Below are 21,203 nucleotides of genomic sequence, written 5' to 3'. Positions count from 1 at the left end.
TTCCCGCAAGGTCAGGGATTTTTACCTGGACCTGAGGGCTGGTTCGAGGTCCACTCAGCCTATGTGATTAAAATTGAGGAGCTATCTGACGGTGAGACAGCGGCCCCGGCCCAGAAAGCCAAGAACAACGGCCGAGAGGATTCGTCGTGATGACCACACGACACCTCTTAATCTGCAGGCCTTCCGGCTGAGCAGCAGTCACTAGGTAGGCCAAGGCCCTTCAAGGGCTGTAGTGCCATGGGGAAAAAAAGAAAATCTTGTGACGGGATGATCAACTGTAGTGTCGAAAGAGTTTTTATTTCATTACAATAGAAATGCATTTATTATTCTGATTTAAATAAAACCGGGGGTGTTGTTTTGCATCAGTTTGCTGTTTCACTCATTCATAATTGGAGTGTCGCTGCTATGGTGACATTTGGACAGAATATGAAAACGTTTGTTTCAACATTGTCGTGGAGAACTGAAAGCAAAACAAAAGCAAATGTGAATTCATGGAATAACGTGTTCAACATTGTTCGTGCGGGGAAGCATTTACAGAGAATGTCTGACATTATTCTGTGATCATTAATAATTCTATAACTGCAGTTAGTTATAGAGTTGTGTGTAAATTTCTTGTGGCTGCGGAAACTTCTTGGAACAAAGTTGAAAATGTAGTAACAGGGTCTCACTGTCATGTGTTATTCATGGGTACTCCTTTTAGACGGATTAATGTGTGCAGCGGTGGTAAACTGCGAGTTCAGATCCTGGCTGAAATCAGTAGATTTTTAATAAAAGTGTTATTTATTTTACGCCCCTCTATCTATATTTTTATGGATTTTGGAGACGCCATGGTGCCGGAATTTTGTCCCACAGGAGTTTTATGCGTGCCAGTAAACCAGCCGACACGAGGCTGACGTATTTCAGCACCTTCAAATACCACCGGACTGAGCTATGATTGTTGCTGCCAAGCTGGGCTCAAAAGACGAGCACTTTACCGTTTGAGCTAGGGAGCACGCGTTAGGTTTTGAAGACTGTGCAGTCCCTAGTTCTCCCATCTGCGTCATTTATGTTGAATTTTAAATAACCTACAGCTTTTTATGAAATAAAATAACAGACGTTTGAATTGGACGTTAAAAATCTCACTTGCATCTGGTGGAATTAAGACCACATCTGTCTTGGTGAAAATGTTTGGCAATCTAACTCGGTTGTCACTAAAAACTGGTGAATAAATTATGTGTTCATTAGGAAATTTTAATGCGTCTTCGTTCTCTCCTTTGTTCACGTTCATGTTCTCGTCCTCACTCTCGTTAACGTTCATGTTCGGGAGATAGTAGGTTCGAACCCCACCGTCGGCAGCCCTGAAAATGGTTTTCCGTGGCTTCCCATTTTCACACCAGGTAAATAATGGGTTGTACCTTAATTAAAGCCACAACCGCTTCCTTCCTAGTCCTAGCCCTTTCCTGTCCCATCGTCGCCATAAGACCTATCTGTGTCGGTCGACGTAAAGCAACTAAAAAAAAAAAAAAAAAAAAAAAACATGTTCCCGTCCTCACTCTCTATCACGTTCATGTTCTTGTCCTCACCCTCGTTCACGTTATTGTTGCCGTCCTCATTCTCGTCCAAGTTCATGTTCTCGTCCTCACCCTCGTTCACGTTAATGTTGCCGTCCTCATTCTCGTCCAAGTTCATGTTCTCGTCCTCATTCTCGTTCACGTTAATGTTGCCGTCCTCATTCTCGTCCAAGTTCATGTTCTCGTCCTCACCCTCGTTCACGTTAATGTTGCCGTCCTCATTCTCGTCCAAGTTCATGTTCTCGTCCTCACCCTCGTTCACGTTAATGTTGCCGTCCTCATTCTCGTCCAAGTTCATGTTCTCGTCCTCATTCTCGTTCACGTTAATGTTGCCGTCCTCATTCTCGTCCAAGTTCATGTTCTCGTCCTCATTCTCGTTCACGTTAATGTTGCCGTCCTCATTCTCGTCCAAGTTCATGTTCTCGTCCTCACCCTCGTTCACGTTAATGTTGCCGTCCTCATTCTCGTCCAAGTTCATGTTCTCGTCCTCACCCTCGTTCACGTTAATGTTGCCGTCCTCATTCTCGTCCAAGTTCATGTTCTCGTCCTCATTCTCGTTCACGTTAATGTTGCCGTCCTCATTCTCGTCCAAGTTCATGTTCTCGTCCTCATTCTCGTTCACGTTAATGTTGCCGTCCTCATTCTCGTCCAAGTTCATGTTCTCGTCCTCACCCTCGTTCACGTTAATGTTGCCGTCCTCATTCTCGTCCAAGTTCATGTTCTCGTCCTGGGGCCGATGACCTTCGATGTTAGGCCCCTTCAAACAACAAGCATCATCATCATCATCATGTTCTCGTCCTCAACCTCGTTCACGTTCATGTTCTCGTCCTCACTCCCGTCCAAGTTCATGTTCTCGTCCTCACTCTCGTTCACGTTCATGTTCTTGTCCTCAACCTCCTTCACGTTCATGTTTTCGTCCTCACTCTCGTTCACGTTCATTTTCTCGTGCTCGCTCTCGTTCACGGTCATGTTCTCGTGCTCAGTCTCGTTCATGTTCATTTTCCCGGCCTCACGCTCGTTCACGTTCATGTTCTCGTGCTCACTCTCGTTCACGTTCATGTTCTCGTGCTCAGTCTCGTTCATGTTCATTTTCCCGGCCTCACTATCGTTCACTTCCATGGTGTTGCTCTCACTCTCATTCACGTTCATGTTCTCGTCCTCACTCTCGTTCACTTCCATAGTGTTGCTATCACTCTCATTCACGTTCATGTTCACGTCCTCACTCTCGTTCACTTCCATGGTGTTGCTCTCACTCTCATTCACGTTCATGTTCTCGTCCTCACTCTCGTTCGCTTCCATGGTGTTGCTCTCACTCTCATTCACGTTCATGTTCTCGTCCTCACTCTCGTTCGCTTCCATGGTGTTGCTCTCACTCTCATTCACGTTCATGTTCTCGTCCTCAACCTCGTTCACGCTCATGTTGTCGTCTTCACTATCGTTCACGTTCATGTTCTTGTCCTCACTCTCATTCACGTTCATGTTCTCGCCTTCACTCTCGTTCACGTTCATTTTCTCGTCCTTAAACTCGTCGACGTCCATGTTCCCGTCCGCATTCTCGTTTTCGTTCATTTTTTTTGTCCTCAATCCCGTTCACGTTTATTTTCTCGTCCTCACTTTCGCTTTTTTCTCTTTCCCGTTCCATTTCTTTTGTTTTTTCTTCCTCACACTCTTTTATCGTTGTAGTTGTCGTTCCTGTTCTTTTTTCTTGTTGTCTTTCTATTTCTTGTTCTCGTTCAGTATCGTTCTTGCCCTTGTTGTCATTCTTGTTCCTGTTCGCACTGTCGTCCTCATTCTATTCCTCGTTCTCGTTCCATTCTAGTTCTTGTTCTCGTTCTCCCTCTTACCCGTTCTCGATTTTGTTCTTGCTCTTATTCTCGTCCCCACTCTTTTTCTCCTTCTAGTTCTCGTTCCTGTTCTTTTTCTTGTTTTTTTACTCGTTCTAGTTCTGGTTCCTGTTCTTTTCCTTTCTCTTCCTCGTACTACTTCTTTTATGCCCTCGCTGTCGTTTTTGTTCTTGCTCTCGTTGTCGTTTTTGTTCTCATTCTCGCTCTCATCATCAGTCTCTTCATCGTTCTCATTTCCAATCTAGTTATCGTTCTCACTCTTCTTCTCATTCTTGTTGTTACGGGCTAAAAGCCATTAGGAATCCTCAAAGTCACTATTATTTCATTGTGAGTACTCTATATGAACCCGTAAATCTAGCACAGATAGACTGAATGTGCGCTGCATGTGTAGCCTCGGAATAACTCACTTGGTAAGAGCGCGGAGCTCGTAGGTTCGAATCCCACGGAGGTATTTTTTAATAACTAGTTTACCAGGATGTCGCAAGGTTTCATACTTGATAGATTCCACAGACGGATTTGTTTATTTAGCCCTGAAAAGAGCCATTGGTATGGTGGCATGTGGTATGGAGCTTGGTTGGAAGCGGCTAGGAAACATGTAACAGGATTTCAGTTACCTACGTCTGTTAATGCAGCACCTGCTCGAACTGACAACCTCCGTGTTGACACAGAACTGCGCCTGATGTTGTAAGAAACATCTGGCACGTTGTAACATCTACGGCAGGGCCTCTCAAACGCCCAAAATCTCACGCGTGCAAATCGAGGCGCAAGAGCTCCGTGCACTGTGCATCGCTCCGGCTCGGCACTGCTCGTACCAACGCTTCGTTTCTGGGCTACTCGGCTAAGCTCGGCTCAACTCGGATCAATTCGGCTCGGATTTGGAGCGCTACGCAGCAAGTGTGGAAGAGGGAGACAGGGGGAGCGAGCGAGATAGGCGTGGGGAAAGAGAGAGACAGCGCTATTGCTCCAAATCGAGGAGTGGAGGTCTGCACTCTGGTCAACCAAGCGAAGTCGTCTTTTGCAAGCGCATGCACCCTGAGAGGCCCTGATCTACGGCGTAACGGATCGGCATGCCTCGGTGATGAATTGTCTAAGTTGACCAGGATTGCTTGCTTCCTCTGCATACAGCAGTAGTTTTACATGGTTCCACAGGAAAATATCCAGGGGCTTAAGATCTGACGGGCTGGTAAAGTACTCAGCGGCTGGTTAGCTAGTAGCAGTCGCTAGTCGAGGTTCACTATGCGCTGCTGGACGGCTCACCGTCTCAAGCTACAAGCAGCGGCTGGTAAAGCAGTTTAGTGTGATCCAGGCTTTACGACCAGTGCCGGTGTCCGAACGGAACACTGTTAATGTTTATGAGCAGTTATATCCTGTCATATCACCCAAACCTTGGTCGTTGCACAAAGTACGGCGTACGGGACCGGCACGGGATTGGAGTGGCACGAATACAAAACAGTGTCCGTGTTCAAACCGTCTCGAGCGAAGCTACGTATCTTGTTCTGCCCACCTTGTGCAGTGCTGACTGCTCTTGTGTGTTTAATCCTACGGCGACTGCCACCTGTATCTATACGAGGTAGCGGATGGACACAAATATAGTTCCTTGCAAGCTGGATGACCAACCGTGACGTTCCACATTTTAAGGTACTTTGTAAATGTCCCGCAATTGTTCCTTTTTATATCTAAACGAATTTTAGTCTTATTGTCATTGGCACAAATTTTCACAACACGCAACTGTCTTGCCATCTAGCTTCAACTAAACATAGCGTAACCGTTGACAACAGTATGATCTTGCAAACAAGCATGTTATAGCATCTTTGGAGAAGCGACCCGGACGTACCTTCGGAGTTCCGAGTTACCATTAGAACGTGGGCATTCTGCAGGACGAAGCACATCAATATAATCGTGTTGTATTAACCGGAGTTCTTAAGTTTTTGTGATTTTTGGAATGGATTTGGCGTCGGGTAGTGATGACTGTACTTCTACTATTTAAACGCGTGAAAGCAAAGAGGAAAAGTTAAGGCGTATGTGTATATAATGCAAAGTGGGAATCCAACACGCTATATTTATCTCCTGGTAAAAGTCCACAAGGCGTTCTGCAAACTTTGCAAGAAGACGTTCAATGTTCCTCATGGATGGAGGGTTTTGGACCCAAACACAGGAAAATAAATTGTACAATAAAGATTAGTGAAATACATTTTTCTATGTTATTACTTCAGTAAGAGTACTCTTGGTCAAGAAAGAAAGAAACTGGCAACACAATACATTAGAAGATGTTATATTTTTTCTCGTTTCAAAATTGCAGCTAAAAATGTAGCTGTTCCCCAGAATTGTGGAATTACCCTCGTTTTTGGCTATCTTGTCCCTCATACCTTCCTTCAACAGTTGGTCACCATACTTGTAGGGTTGTTTCCTACAGGCTGCACACATGTTCTAATGTCCGTTGATATAAAAAATGAAACACAAATGAATCCATTTACTCTAGTTTTGATAAATTTAACAGAACTCACCCACTCATCGTTACAACACAAACCTGTACTCCCGTACAAGCGTCAAATTAACTGTGGAGTTCTAGAGTAGGCTACTCCAAGGTATAGGTACTGGTAGTACCTTGGGAAGGTGTCAGTGGTAGCACTGGCACTGTGTGCACCGGTCTCGTGAAGACACGAGGTTTTTCCGTCTCTAGTAGTGGCCATCGCCTTTGAGGTGCAACCTAGTCATATGTATGTTGTACAAAATGGAAAAACATGGAATACTATCCCCAAACACCAATAATTTGAAAGGAAAACAATTTGTAAAACATTGCGTGACAAACGGTGAATACAATTTTGGAAGTATTAATCTACTTATCATTCATCTGTTCAATTGAAGATCGATTTCAGTTTTTTTTTTTTTTTTGCTAGTTGCTTTACGTCGCGCCGACACAGATAGGTCTTATGGCGACGATGGGACAGAGAAGGGCTAGGAGTGGGAAGGAAGCGGCCGTGGCCTTAATTAAGGTACAGCCCCAGCATTTGCCTGGTGTGAAAATGGGAAACCACGGAAAACCATCTTCAGGGCTGCCGACAGTGGGGTTCGAACCTACTGTGACTTCCCCTCTCGGAGAACAATCATCGAACGAGAAATGCAACCATTCAAGCTAAGGGCGCCAATCTTTAAGTTGAGGACTTAAAGATAAAAATTTATAATCAAGCTTGGACGGACTCTTATCACAGGGGTGGGGTGATAGTACACTAATCATTAAGCAGGAGAATTAGAAATCAAAAGGCTAATTAAGGCAGATTGATTAAAGTGAACTAGAAAAATACTATTTATTATATTTAATATAAATGACGACGGTTTAACGAGAACTGAATTTAAAATAGAAAATGAATTTAACAAAAAAATTGAATGACTCTACTTCGCGAAAACTTGCAATATCTTTAACTCGCTTGCTCACCATGTAGTCTTGTTCTGCTGGTCCTTGGAAAGCTTCCATCCTTGTAACTGGAACATCACCGGTCGTCTTTGAGATCTCTTCATCTGCAGCTAAGTCCCATTCCTACCTTGCAAATTGCACCCACCACTAATTGGAAGATGACTTCAAAACTAACACTCCCTATTATGCTTTATCCCATATATTGGAGATAAGCCCTAAGTCATAGTTAGAAGAACCACCTTGGGTTATATGGAGAGGATATTCAATTAAGAATCCTTCCAACTTTACTGAGAATGTTCTCTGAAGTTTCATTTCTATCTAGATTAATACTACCTATTGACTTAGACTGGTTCATACCGGTCTCATAGCCGAGCTGTACGTACTTCCTGATGAGAGTGGCTATACACCCCTCATTCAGAATTTCTAAGTATCGAGACGAAGAATCAAGTAGAGAATCAAGTAGAAGAACAAGTAGCAGATCAATAAGAAAATCACGTAGAAGTCTCGTAGAAGATCGTAGAAGACTCGTAGAAGATGAAGCCAAGAGCTCCAACACGCCCTTTTATAACCTTCTCTGGCTCTAATTACAGGTCGCTACACGTGGTCCAATCAGATGACACGTCTCTCCCCACTCCAGATATTAGAGTTGACGGGTCTTAACCCTGATATCAACTGTTCTTCTATTAGTCCTTTCACTCAGTATCCATGGCAACATGACGCTCCTTTGAAAATATAGGCGGTGATCAGTTTGAATAATTCTGGTCGAAATACGGTAGCATCGTTACAACGCTTGAACACGTGCTCGCTTTTCCCAGAACTTGATGTCTAAATTTGTCCTTCCTTCTTCCTCGGTGATGTGGCAAGATAGAGGAAATCTACTGCAAGTTAATTTTAAACGAATGTCGCAAAAATCTAAGTGAATATTAGGATATTCAGCCCTCGTTTACAAGTCGTAGTTACAAAGTAATGAAATGATAGTGAGCAAATGATTAAACATGAATTATAATACAATTACATACCAAAATAAATATCATGATGTTAAATTCCTGAATTAATTACACATAATAAAATTAACATAATTACACTGTAACGTCTGGAACGTTACATACGCCCCCATGAGTTCTTAACAAATATCACATGAGTTGAGAACTCACACACTTACTCCCACATTGACTTGAAATACCTCTATTACCTGCCCATTACGAGCGACATTATTTTCATACAATTAATTATCTCTCACTGTTTCCATATCTCTCTTAGACTGCTTACCATTGCGAATGTCTGTTATTTCAGTTCATCTTGAGGTTTAGATACTAAATTATGCCCAACACAAGCAACTTTCCATTTTTGTAAAAAAACAAGATTATCCTAGAGAATATAACATAATATATATACAATTCAGATTACAAACTCTGCCGAGTGTCTATTTGTCCTTTTACTCCCCATCTCTCCGACATTCTTTGCTAGATAGCAGTAACACGTTCTCTTCCAATCTTTTACATTAAAACCATGGAAAACAAATGATACAAACAATTTACACTTTTATCACTCTTTCGAATGTTTCAACTTTATCTTGAAGCAGGATGCCATACACTTCAAACGAATACCCACGTGATTTAAGCTCACGGTAAAATTATTGCAAGTTAGAAATGCACATACGGGAAAATTAATTATTTGCCGTCGTCAGCTTTAATTAGCCTTCTGTAACATCTCAGAAAACAAATATATAAAATTTCATGGCCTCACATACAGAAAACAGATGATCTATCGTCAATGAACGAGCGTAAATCTACCGCCACACAAACACCTCCCTTGTTTACAAACACAACTAGGAAATACCACCACAATTGAGACGTAAACTTATTCCGCTCGTAGTCTGACATAACAAGTAGCAACTTCCCCGAGTTACTGACCTATATCTCACAATCCGGTTCAGCCACCTCACACGACAGGTATCTCCGTAAACTACTAATGTTATATGAACCATTCATTACGCTCTCGCCATCCGCTAACTTGTAAGCACAGGGTCCTAGTTTTCTATGTACTTTATAAGGGCCTTGATATAAAAGAAAAAATTTCTTTGTTACCTTATCCTCACTATTTGACAACATTGGAACTCTCACCAAAACCATATCACCTACCTCAAAGTTATCCAGTACCTTACGTTTCTGCTGCCTTTTACGTTTATCTCCAGATTTAATCAGGTTCTCCCGTGCCAGTCGGACGTAAAATTCAGCATTACGAGGTGGTTCCTCAGGCAAACCTAACACTCTCACTACGCTCTCGCATTCAATACACAAACTTATTGATCCATCAGACTTAGGCACGACAATTAAGGGATTAACGTATTGACTGTTTGATAATTCAATCACATCGTCTGCTAACATAGCTTGAATTTGATCCTCTACGGCTTTGGCATATTTGTGTGGTATCGGATACCGCGGTCCGCTGAATGGAGTCTTATCCAGCACAGAAAAAGAATGTTCATACAGATGGGTAACACCAGGTTTCTCGGAGAAAATCTCCACGTGTTCACATAACACTTCATATAACTTGTCCTTCTGGATTTCATTTAACTGATTTCTACTTACGGCTTCTTTCAAGCCACATATTTTATCCTCATTAATCCACAACTGGCACAACTTCAGGCCCTCACTAGCCTCTTCATTTACTTTAGAAACCTCTCTCATTCTCCACACTGTACTAACTTCCGTTTTCCTCTGAATTTCCTCCTCAAACTTGACCTTGATATCCTCATTATTCCACCTCAAATTTAGCACTAGATCATTGTAATTTAACTGAGCCAATTTTAACGTTAACCAGTCAGATCCCAAGATAAGATCAAATATTAAATGCGGAATTACCAAACATATCTGAACGCTAATAAAATTATTAATACAGATCGGGACAGCTACTTGTTTACAAATTTGCTTAGACTTCTTTCCAACAGCCGTAATGATGAAAGTAGACTTAACAGGCATTTCCTCCAACTGAATACCCTGTTTCACTAATGACTCATACCACTGAGAACTAATACATGATATTTGGCTACCAGAATCAATCAAAACTTTAACCCACGCCCCCCAGACTTTCAATTTAACAACGGGATTGACTACTTTATTACTTGAATCTCCATTATTCTGCTCGGGTTCATACAACAAATCGTCTCTAACATCTAGGTCATATGGTAACACTTTCATGGCAAGACACTTCGCTACCTTCGTACTAGGCTGGAATTCTGACCTAACATTACAGCCTCTAGTTAGTTTAAAGGTTCCCTTTGTGTACTGACGTTGGACTCATTAGTACATTGCTCTGGCCTCCGTTGGGAATTTCCTGTCCTATATTCAGGTGCTCCGCTCCTGCTGTTCTGCTGAGGTCTGAACTGATTGCGAGCTTCGTGATTCTGTATTCTACCGTTATGTCTCATTCCGTTGTGATGACTAAAGTTCTGAATATTCTCCGTTCTACTCCTAAGGTTACCTAACGCATCAAAACTGCCTAGTAGGTTCTCCATCTCCTGAATAGTACCAACTTTTTGCATGCAGGCCGCTTCTCTCACCCTGTCCGGAAAATGTCTTAAAAGTAGTCTTACTACATCAGACCCCTCGGTTATACCATCTAAGTTCTGACAAATCATGACATGTGCCAGGAAGTACTCGGTCATAGTAACTCCTTCATGCTGTTTGTACCTCCCAAATACCACCCTTTCTCTCTCCCGAGCTTGTATCGCTTCATTCCAGAATTTCTCTCTAAACTTATTTCTGAATTCTTTCAGGTTCGTCATCGTCTGCCTATATATCATGAACCAAGACCGAGTTTCTCCTACAAAAGCATGGTCAATATTTTCCATAACGTCTTCCCAGTCCATAGACCCTTCCTCTAGGCGCTTTTCAAATCGTTTTTCTATCATCTTAAGGAAATCTAGCGGGTTCGTTTGTTTCCCATTAAATTTAGGTAGTTCAATTTCCCTAATGTAGCTATTTCCTAGACATTGCCTTCCCGTGAAAACCTGTTTATCCTTTGCCACCTGTTTTAACTGATTTTCTGCTTTCTCCATCCGGCATTCTTTGTCTCTCCTATCAATTTCGCTCTCCAAATTAACCTGCTTCTCTTTCAATGTCCTAATTTCAATCTTATTCTCTTCAGCTATCGCAAACCTTTCTTCACTTGCCCGGGTCTCATCTTCTATTCTAAGCTTTACCGTGTCAATCTCTTGTTGGACGTGGTCTTTAAATATCCGTATTTCCCCTCTTTGAGTCTCAACTCTCTTATCAATACTAGTGACCTGCCTCATTACTTCCTCCCTAGTAGAGTTGTTTTCCTTCCCCATTAATTCCAGGAATTCACTTCTCTGCTCCGCAAACTTTTCTTCTACCTCTTTCCCTTGCCGTACATATTCCCTTTCCTGGTCCTCTAATCGCTTATTAAAATGTTCATTTTTTACCACCAGATCGCGTAACTGCCTACTGTGTTCGTCCATTCTCCGATTCGCTTCCTCCTTATTTTCCCTCATCTCCCTGCTTAATTCAGCTTTAGTTTGCTCTAACTGTTCTTTAAGTTCATATTTAATATTCTCAATTTTAGTGTTAGTTTGTTCTAATTCACTTTTAAGCTCATTTTTACTGTCCTCTATCTTACTTAACATTAACTGCATCATTCCCATTAACTGATCATTATTATTACTTTCATTGTTAGTGTTTACTTCCGCTTCGCCCCCCATCCTACTATCATCTGACTCCATACTGACTTCTTTCTGCTTGCCTTCACTCTCCATACTACTTACACTTCTATCTTCAATTTCCTCTACTAGACTACACAACTCTTCCTCTGAACTAAATACGTTATTGCCTTTTATCGCCCGACCACTGCGCAACATCCTCTCCTCTTTCGTCTGATCAGCCATGACCCTTCCCACAATCAAACACTCCTAATGAAACGTGGATATCCAAATTTTGCCCATAATACGAATTCTGATATCGTTACTGTCATTAACTGCTCCGTACTTAATGATTTTCTCGCCACACGTTGGAGCGGCATTTATGTGACTTCCCCTCTCGGAGAACAATCATCGAACGAGAAATGCAACCATTCAAGCTAAGGGCGCCAATCTTTAAGTTGAGGACTTAAAGATAAAAAATTATAATCAAGCTTGGACGGACTCTTATCACAGGGGTTGGGTGATAGTACACTAATCATTAAGCAGGAGAATTAGAAATCAAAAGGCTAATTAAGGCAGATTGATTAAAGTGAACTAGAAAAATACTATTTATTATATTTAATATAAATGACGACGGTTTAACGAGAACTGAATTTAAAATAGAAAATGAATTTAACAAAAAAATTGAATGACTCTACTTCGCGAAAACTTGCAATATCTTTAACTCGCTTGCTCACCATGTAGTCTTGTTCTGCTGGTCCTTGGAAAGCTTCCATCCTTGTAACTGGAACATCACCGGTCGTCTTTGAGATCTCTTCATCTGCAGCTAAGTCCCATTCCTACCTTGCAAATTGCACCCACCACTAATTGGAAGATGACTTCAAAACTAACACTCCCTATTATGCTTTATCCCATATATTGGAGATAAGCCCTAAGTCATAGTTAGAAGAACCACCTTGGGTTATATGGAGAGGATACTCAATTAAGAATCCTTCCAACTTTACTGAGAATGTTCTCTGAAGTTTCATTTCTATCTAGATTAATACTACCTATTGACTTAGACTGGTTCATACCGGTCTCATAGCCGAGCTGTACGTACTTCCTGATGAGAGTGGCTATACACCCCTCATTCAGAATTTCTAAGTATCGAGACGAAGAATCAAGTAGAGAATCAAGTAGAAGAACAAGTAGCAGATCAATAAGAAAATCACGTAGAAGTCTCGTAGAAGATCGTAGAAGACTCGTAGAAGATGAAGCCAAGAGCTCCAACACGCCCTTTTATAACCTTCTCTGGCTCTAATTACAGGTCGCTACACGTGGTCCAATCAGATGACACGTCTCTCCCCACTCCAGATATTAGAGTTGACGGGTCTTAACCCTGATATCAACTGTTCTTCTATTAGTCCTTTCACTCAGTATCCATGGCAACATGACGCTCCTTTGAAAATATAGGCGGTGATCAGTTTGAATAATTCTGGTCGAAATACGGTAGCATCGTTACAACGCTTGAACACGTGCTCGCTTTTCCCAGAACTTGATGTCTAAATTTGTCCTTCCTTCTTCCTCGGTGATGTGGCAAGATAGAGGAAATCTACTGCAAGTTAATTTTAAACGAATGTCGCAAAAATCTAAGTGAATATTAGGATATTCAGCCCTCGTTTACAAGTCGTAGTTACAAAGTAATGAAATGATAGTGAGCAAATGATTAAACATGAATTATAATACAATTACATACCAAAATAAATATCATGATGTTAAATTCCTGAATTAATTACACATAATAAAATTAACATAATTACACTGTAACGTCTGGAACGTTACACTACTATCTCCCGAATCCGATTTCAGTTGAACCTATGAATTTTTCTAGTTGTATTTCTGAATCAGTCAACTGTCAGTACTAAATTGCTTCATGCTAATAGTGTTAGGACCGAGCTCGATAGCTGCAGTCGCTTAAGTGCGGCCAGTATCCAGTATTCGGGAGATAGTAGGTTCGAACCCCACTGTCGGCAGCCCTGAAAATGGTTTTCCGTGGTTTCCCATTTTTTTCACACCAGGCAAATGCTGGGGCTGTACCTTAATTAAGGCCACGGCCGCTTCCTTCCCACTCCTAGCCCTTCCCTGTCCCATCGTCGCCATAAGATCTATCTGTGTCGGTGCGACGTAAAGCAACTAGCAAAAAAAAATAGTGTTAGGGGTATGATTCATCGTACCCCTATGGGGGGCAGTGGAATACATCCCCGGAATTCCCTGCTTGTCGTAAAAGAAGGGACCAGAGTCTGAGTGTGGCATTACTTCCACTTACTTGTGTGGTTTTCAGCTTTCCTATCCGATCTCACTTGTTCAACTCTTGTTCTTTTCCTACCCCGACGGTACAGTATTAGATTTGCGAAGCCTAGGGACTTTCATTTTTGTATCCCACGAGACCTTTGCCTTTCTTTTGCCAATATATACAGTTTTCGACTTGTTGGATCTCTTCCAATTTTCCTTCTGACTAGTGTTACTTGTACTTCCTCTTAAAACAATAGTCACTACCACTATATTCCATCGTGATACCGAAAGACAGTAGCGAACTGAGCGGATAGAATTACAGGAAAAAATTGTTATATGCACCTTGCAAAATATAATTCAATCATTAAGTCTCTCTATGAGAAGAAACATAAAAAATTTCAATCAAAATTCGTGATAAAATATTTACTTTTCTGCCAAGGATTGAAGAGGAGATAAATATCATTAGGATACTTGTACGTTAGTTTGCGGCCTTCGGGGTCATCCTTGAGTTTGGTTTCTACCTGGAGCTGCCACTGACCTACTGGTGCATCCGGAGGACTGCGAACCTGAAACACATCATCCATGTTATACTGTATATCTCATGAAGGACCTATTAAATTTAGCAGCAAAGATAATAAAGTGAGTTTCACCGTTGCGATCAACGATATTCTGAAAGAAATAAGCCTACTCCAGGACGGAATTCTTTTACACTTGGACGTTTTCAGAACGAAGTAAATATATGGGAGTAGTAGGTACATCCTGCGGATTCTGGCGCACCTACAACTTTTATACAAGTAAAATTTGCACCTTACTTTACTTTCAACTACACAATTTCAACTGCCTCTATTTTTGCAGGTTTCATTGAAAGTTCTAACAAATATAATTTCATAAAAATTTCTAAAAATATTCTAACTACATTTTTCTTCGTAATAAATGGAAGTTGTAAACAGAAATTCTAACTCCAACAAATAAATACTCTATTACAGAGTTATTAGGCAATAAAGCAAAACCAACCAACGAAAGATTTGGATTATGGCTACTTACAGAAAATTTAAATAACTCGAATCTTATTAAAAATATTGGAGATATTAATTACTCAAACGGAGAGCAAAAATAACAAGAATGTAAACCAATTACTGAACCTTTTTTCGATAATATTATGGTTGTTAAAATAACAGATTCTACAGATTGCGAAGGAGAATTAAAAACGGGAAAATTTCTCGTAAAGGAAGAGGCATGCGGTTCCTTTAATAGTTATCTAAGAAGTAAGTTCTCTAATTTTAATTTAGCAAGACATGGGGTTAAGGCAAAAATACCATATTTATTAAATTCCAATACACAAACAATTAAAGGTGTTAAGCAGATTTAAAGAAAGATATAGATATTATAAATAAGAAAATACTTGAATCCAGTTGTTATTCCATATAAAATACAGTAGAAATAGCAGATGTAAACATAAATACACTTCTAACAGAATTGCCAGATGTATAGTCGCTCCACCGGTAAAACGTTGTATTTCACAACGCTCTTCCTATCCATTATTCTCCTTAAGACTGGTCACGCCTCCCAGCCACATATGGATACGCAGTCCATCAGAACAATGTCCGTTGTGTTCGTTTTCCTATGCCGACTAGTAAACGAAAATGAACCTTATATGCATTATACACTAGGAGTGCGTAAATACGTAATGCAAACATACATTCCTATAATACGGTACAGAAAGGTTAATTTTCCTTTACAAATGGGCATAGGAAAATAAACACAACAAAATTTGTTCTGATGGATTCCATATCCATACGTGGCTGGGAGGCGTGACCAGTCTTAAGGAGAATATCGATGGCTTTCTTTAAAAACCTCGTAAGTCCGGATACTCTTCCTATCCATTATATTCCTTAAGACTGGTCACGCCTCCCAGTCACATATTTATATGCAGTCCAAAAGAATAATTTTCGTTATGGTCATTTTCCTTTACAAATTGGCACAGGAAAATGAACCTTAAATACATTATACTGTAGGAGTGTGTAAATTTGCCATGCAATCAACATCCCTACAATACGGTACGGTAAGGTCCATATTCCTTTAGAGTTTAGCAAAAGAAAATGAACACAGCGAAAATTATTTTGATGGACTGCATACAAATATATGACCTGGAGGCGTGACCAGTCTTAAGGAATATAATGGGTAGGAAGAACATTTGGACATACGAGGTTTTAAAAGAAAGCCATCGATATTCGATAGGAAGAGCTTTATGGAATACAACGTTTTATCGGTGAAGCGACGATATTAAAATAAGTTTAAACAGAACATTATTATCTACTGGATTTAGATATAACACAAGATTTCGCCGGTTATTTTTAATAAAGAAGGAATGAGCAAATATTTAATAAATAATGTTAATTTTAGAATGCAAGGAGAATATAAAGAAGATTGTAATGTAATAGTTAATAATAATAATTCTGTCGGCAATGATTGTCTAACTTGGTTAAATTCTAATTCTAGAGTAAAAATATACAATAAATTTATTTGGCAATTAACAAGCTCAGGAGTTAACAAACAGCTTGGAAACCACATTATACATTTTTTAAGTTGTCCAGATAAAATATTAAATGAAACATTTTCTTCTAAATTAGCAAAAGAAAACAGTATTAGAGGATTGGAAAAACAATTTATAATTATACGAACGAAAATTTCCGACAAATAAAAGAATTTAATCCAATACAAGATTGTTTAGAATTATTAGACAACTCGAGAGAATATTTTGAAAACCCGTCATTTTACTCGCTAAAATGTGGGATAAATTAACAGATTCTTTACAAAACAGTTGTCTTATTTTTAAAGATCTATTACAATACTTATATTGGGGTAACAAAAATACGAATAAATTAACAGGAATACAAGTTCGTTTACCAGAGAACCAAGAAGAAAGAAACACACTTATTAAATACGTACTATTTGCTTTTAGTTTTAATTAATTACCTGTTACCTGTATAGAAACTCTAGAAGATGTAGATAACTCGAGTATTATATCTATAGTCCAAGAATGTTATAATGAAGCAGGAGAAGCATACTTTACTAAATCTAATGCTCTATATTCTACTATAGCGAAATAAATAGTTATAGAACATTTAAGATTAATTAGTACTAAAATGTGTCTAGAAAAAGAATAAATACCCGTAGAAAACTCTATCCATATCCCATTAAATAAATTAAACCAATTAATATAATATATTTACAGTCTACTAAGAAAAGAGAGCAAGAACTAGAAAATATAGGAATCCAAGAACGAAAACTCTCTAATTTGGAGCAAACAAGATCCATAAAAGAGCAATATGAGAAAGAACGGAAAAAGAGCAGAAAATAGAAGAAACAGAAGAAGAATTACGAGATTATTTTAGCAAACATTGGAAAGACTTAGATATAAACAATTGCACTTATAATATATATGCTCTTGTAGTAAATGATAAAAATAAATTTCCTTGTGTATGAGCATTATTCGAAAAAGATGGAATTAAATCTGTTTATTCTATTAAAAGGACACTTCAAAATAAACTAACAGATACAAGTAAAAACAGAGAAGATTTAACGAAAGTGAGATTTGTTTTTATCTTTATAATGGGTTAGAAATAATATTTTATCCAGCTGAAAAAAAATTATGGAAATAAAGGTAAATGTTACTAAAAATATAATGGAAATTCTTATCCTAATATAGAAGAATATAAACTCCTAAATGCATTAGAAAATAAATAAAATAATTTGTATAACGAATAAATGAAAGAGCAAATTGATAACGCAAGAATGTGGGAAATAGTAGGAAAATTAAAAGTAACCGCGTGTAAATTAGAAAGTTTAGAAGAAGGAACAGAGTTAATTATTTCTAGTTTAACTAAAATAGATTATAGAGGCAAAGAAAGATATCAATGGCTTTCTTTAAAAACCTCGTAAGTCCGAATACTCTTCCTATCCATTACATTCCTTAAGACTGGTCACGCCTCCCAGTCTCATATTTATATGCAGTCCAAAAGAATAATTTTCGTTATGGTCATATTCCTCTGCCAATTTGTAAAGGAAAATGAACCTTAAATACATTATACTCTAGGAGTGTGTAAATTTGCCATGCAATCAACATCCTTACAATGCGGTACGGTAAGGTCCATTTCCCTTTAGACATTAGCAAAGGAAAATGAACACAGCGAAAATTATTCTGATGGACTGCATACAAGTATATGACCGGGAGGCGTGACCAGTCTTAAGGAATATAATGGGTAGGAAGAACATTTGGACATACGAGGTTTTAAAAGAAAGCCATCGATATATAATTAAATTCGAAAATATAGGAAGTTGTCATGTATCTAATTATTGGTTAGAAAAGAAATACAGGATAGAAAAATAGATTTAAATTATAAGATTAAAGTTAAAATCAATAAAATAAAAGCAACTCCAAATAAAAATAAAGAAATATTAGTATTTATTATTTAGATTTTCAGGGAATTCCATACAGAAAACAAAACCCCAGATAAAATATTTATGGAAATTCAGGGTTTCGGAAGCAACTCCCTAAAATATTAAAAGGTAACCAAAAATGAACCAATTACGTACAACAAACAACTAAATTTATTAACGAATCTGGATTCTATTGTTTAGATTTTAACAACTGCGAATTCTGGAATAATTATATTGTTTTCTTTAAAATAGTTTAAGAGACCTTTTGTATATTCTATAGGAAGCTTGTGTAAAGATCTTATATCATTTTTAATATAATATTTACCACTCGGATATCAAGGAATTAAACCTCTCGTTTCTTCTTTATTATAGATTTGGTAAACATTATAATCTAAATATGTAAATAACAATAACCATAATTTATCTTCTATCTCCTCTTTAGTTATATATATTTCGACATCGAAACTTCAAGGAGGTAATATTAGGTAATATTAAATTATAAATTTATTAAATATATATATAAAAATGAGTAATATTTTAATAAAAACAGGTCGTTAAATTTTTTTATCTATATGTAGGAAGGAGTTAGTTAGTAAAATTCTAATAGAAAACTCCTTTAATAGAATAAGAAGATAAGGAAGTATATAGAGAATTAGGCCTTACAGCTCCTAAAAATTATCCAACTAAATACAAAACTTGAAATATGTTTTTAATAATACGAGTTGTAACAAGAACAATTTTAACTATATTGTTAAAGAAAATGAATAATATTTTGTATTGTGTTGAATTATTTTAGCAGTTAATTTTTGTTTGCTATTTGCTTTACGTCGCACCGACACAGATATGTCTTACGGTGACGATGGGATAGGAAAGGCCTAGGAAGTGGAAGGAACCGGCCGTGGCCTTAATTAAGGTACAGCCCCGGCATTTGCCTGGTATGAAAGTGGGAAACCACGAAAAACCATCTTCAGGGCTGCTGTCAGTGGGGCTCGAACCCACTATCTCCCGATTACCGGATACTGGCCGCACTTAAGCGACTGCAGCTGTCGAGCTCGGTCAATTAAATTTTAGCAAGGTGCAATATAGACTTGTCGCTTTAACGATCACGACTATCAGGTGGGGCTCAAAGTGTTCTCTGTTATGTGCAATTATGTAAGAATATCAAAATTAAAGGCGGCGTTTTCCTACAACATGCTTATTCATTCCTAATATGAAGAAGTCGGGGGAGAATTTCTCACGTTTTCATAGTATTTAGTGCTTCACATTCAATAGCATTTTGAAGTCTATGACGATGCTTACTCCTGATCAACTTCTCAGTTCGCCTTTAAAGGGACGTGAGTCACGAAGTTCTTTCGTAAGAAAGAAGGGAATGAGAATAACCTTCTGTAGTTTGATGGGAATATTTTAAGAATTTTTTGTTAATGTCAGTGGGAAGAGGGTGCGCAACTCTTCACGAGAAATTAACCTATTTGCATAATTAATTTACGGGCGAGGCCGGGCGTCGCGCCTGCTCTCACTACAGTCTTGTCTCAGCGCTGCGATCGCTCAATCCTCCTCCTCCTCTAAGACCACTGTTATCTTACCATGGCAGATAGAAGGCGCCATGGCCACAAACACACACACTACAACTTGTATTAATATAAATGGCACGAGGTGGTATTACAACTTTCTACCCCTTTCGTCGCGGTTCGACCTCCCACATTTCTCCTGATTAAAGGAAGACGTTTCAAGGCGTAAAGTCGTACGTCTTTCTCTCCTTTCTTCCGAGCTTTCTTTCATTTAGCCGTTTCCTTTCGTTTAATTCTTTTTTCTTAAAATGACGATGAATTACTTCCTCGGATATCCCTAACCAATATTGTAAGTTTGGGAAGGTGAATACACTTACAGCTATGTAGCGTTTTAAAAGAATATGGCGTAAATTTTTAGACTGTTTCGTGCATCAGTCATTGGTAAATTGATTCTTCTTCTTTTACCGCTTTCCCAAGACTGTAGGGTTGCGGGCGCGAACTATGTCGCACATGTGGATTTGACCCTGTTTTACAGCACGATGCCCTTCCTGACGCCAACCCTATATGGAGGCATGTAATCACTATTGCGTGTTTCTGTGGTGGTTCTTAGTGTAGTGTGTTGTCTGTATATGAAGAGGAAAGTGTCGGGAAAACACAAACACCTAGTACCTGAGCCAGGAGATTTAATCACTCGTGACATAAATCCCTGACCCGGCCGGGAATCGAAGGCGGGACCCTCTGAACCGAAGGTCTCAACGCTGACCGTTCAGCCAAGCAATCGGACAATAATAAGCAAATTGATTTTGAGATTATTATTTTTTTTTCTAGTTGTTTTACGTCGCACCGACACAGATAGGTCTTATGGCGACGATGGGACAGGAAAGGGCTAGGAGTGGGAAGGAAGCGGCCGTGGCCTTAATTAAGGTACAGCCCCAGCATTTGCCTGGTGTGAAAATGGGAAACTACGGAAAACCATTTTCAGGGCTGCCGACAGTGGGGTTCGAACCTACTATCTCCCGAATACTGGATACTGGCCGCACTTAAGCGACTGCAGCTATCGAGCTCGGTATGATTATTATTATTATTATTATTATTATTATTATTAGTAGTAGTAGTAGTAGTAGTAGTAGTTGAAATCCCGGTCACTCCACGTGATATTTGTGCTGGACAAAGCGGAGGCGGGACAGGTTTTTCTCCGGGTACTCCGGTTTTCCCTGTCATCTTTCATTCTGGCAACACTCTCAACTATCATTTCATTTCACCTGTCAGACATTAATTATTGCTCCAGAGGACTGCGACAGGCTGCGGCAGCCGGCATAATTCCTATCCTCGCCGCTAGATGGGGGCTTCATTCATTCCATCCCTGACCAGGTCGAATGACTGGAAACAGGCTGTACTTTAGGTTTTCATTTTGAGTCATCAGCCGAAAAACTGGTTGTATTCTCAACAGAACTACCATTAGTTGCCATAAGTAGACTAAGCATCACTGAAGAGGCGTACTGGAAAATTTAGACTTGA

At 39.3% G+C, this 21,203-nt stretch overlaps 1 protein-coding gene across 1 annotated transcript in view; it reads right to left on the bottom strand.

Annotated features, from left to right (window-relative positions):
- The window catches only part of LOC136879443 (hemocyte protein-glutamine gamma-glutamyltransferase), a 279,634-nt gene that overhangs the window by 159,711 nt on the left and 98,720 nt on the right, over positions 1 to 21,203 (bottom strand). The window contains exon 4 of the mRNA XM_067153235.2: positions 14,165 to 14,303. Within this exon, the coding sequence (XP_067009336.2) occupies positions 14,165 to 14,303 (139 nt within the window). The remainder of the gene's footprint in view (positions 1 to 14,164; positions 14,304 to 21,203) is intronic.

The sequence above is a fragment of the Anabrus simplex genome, chromosome 1 (assembly GCF_040414725.1).
Source record: "Anabrus simplex isolate iqAnaSimp1 chromosome 1, ASM4041472v1, whole genome shotgun sequence".
Classification (NCBI taxonomy): Eukaryota; Metazoa; Arthropoda; class Insecta; order Orthoptera; family Tettigoniidae; genus Anabrus; species Anabrus simplex.
Note: the sequence above shows the minus strand (reverse complement) of the source record. Positions and strands in the feature narration are given on the sequence as shown.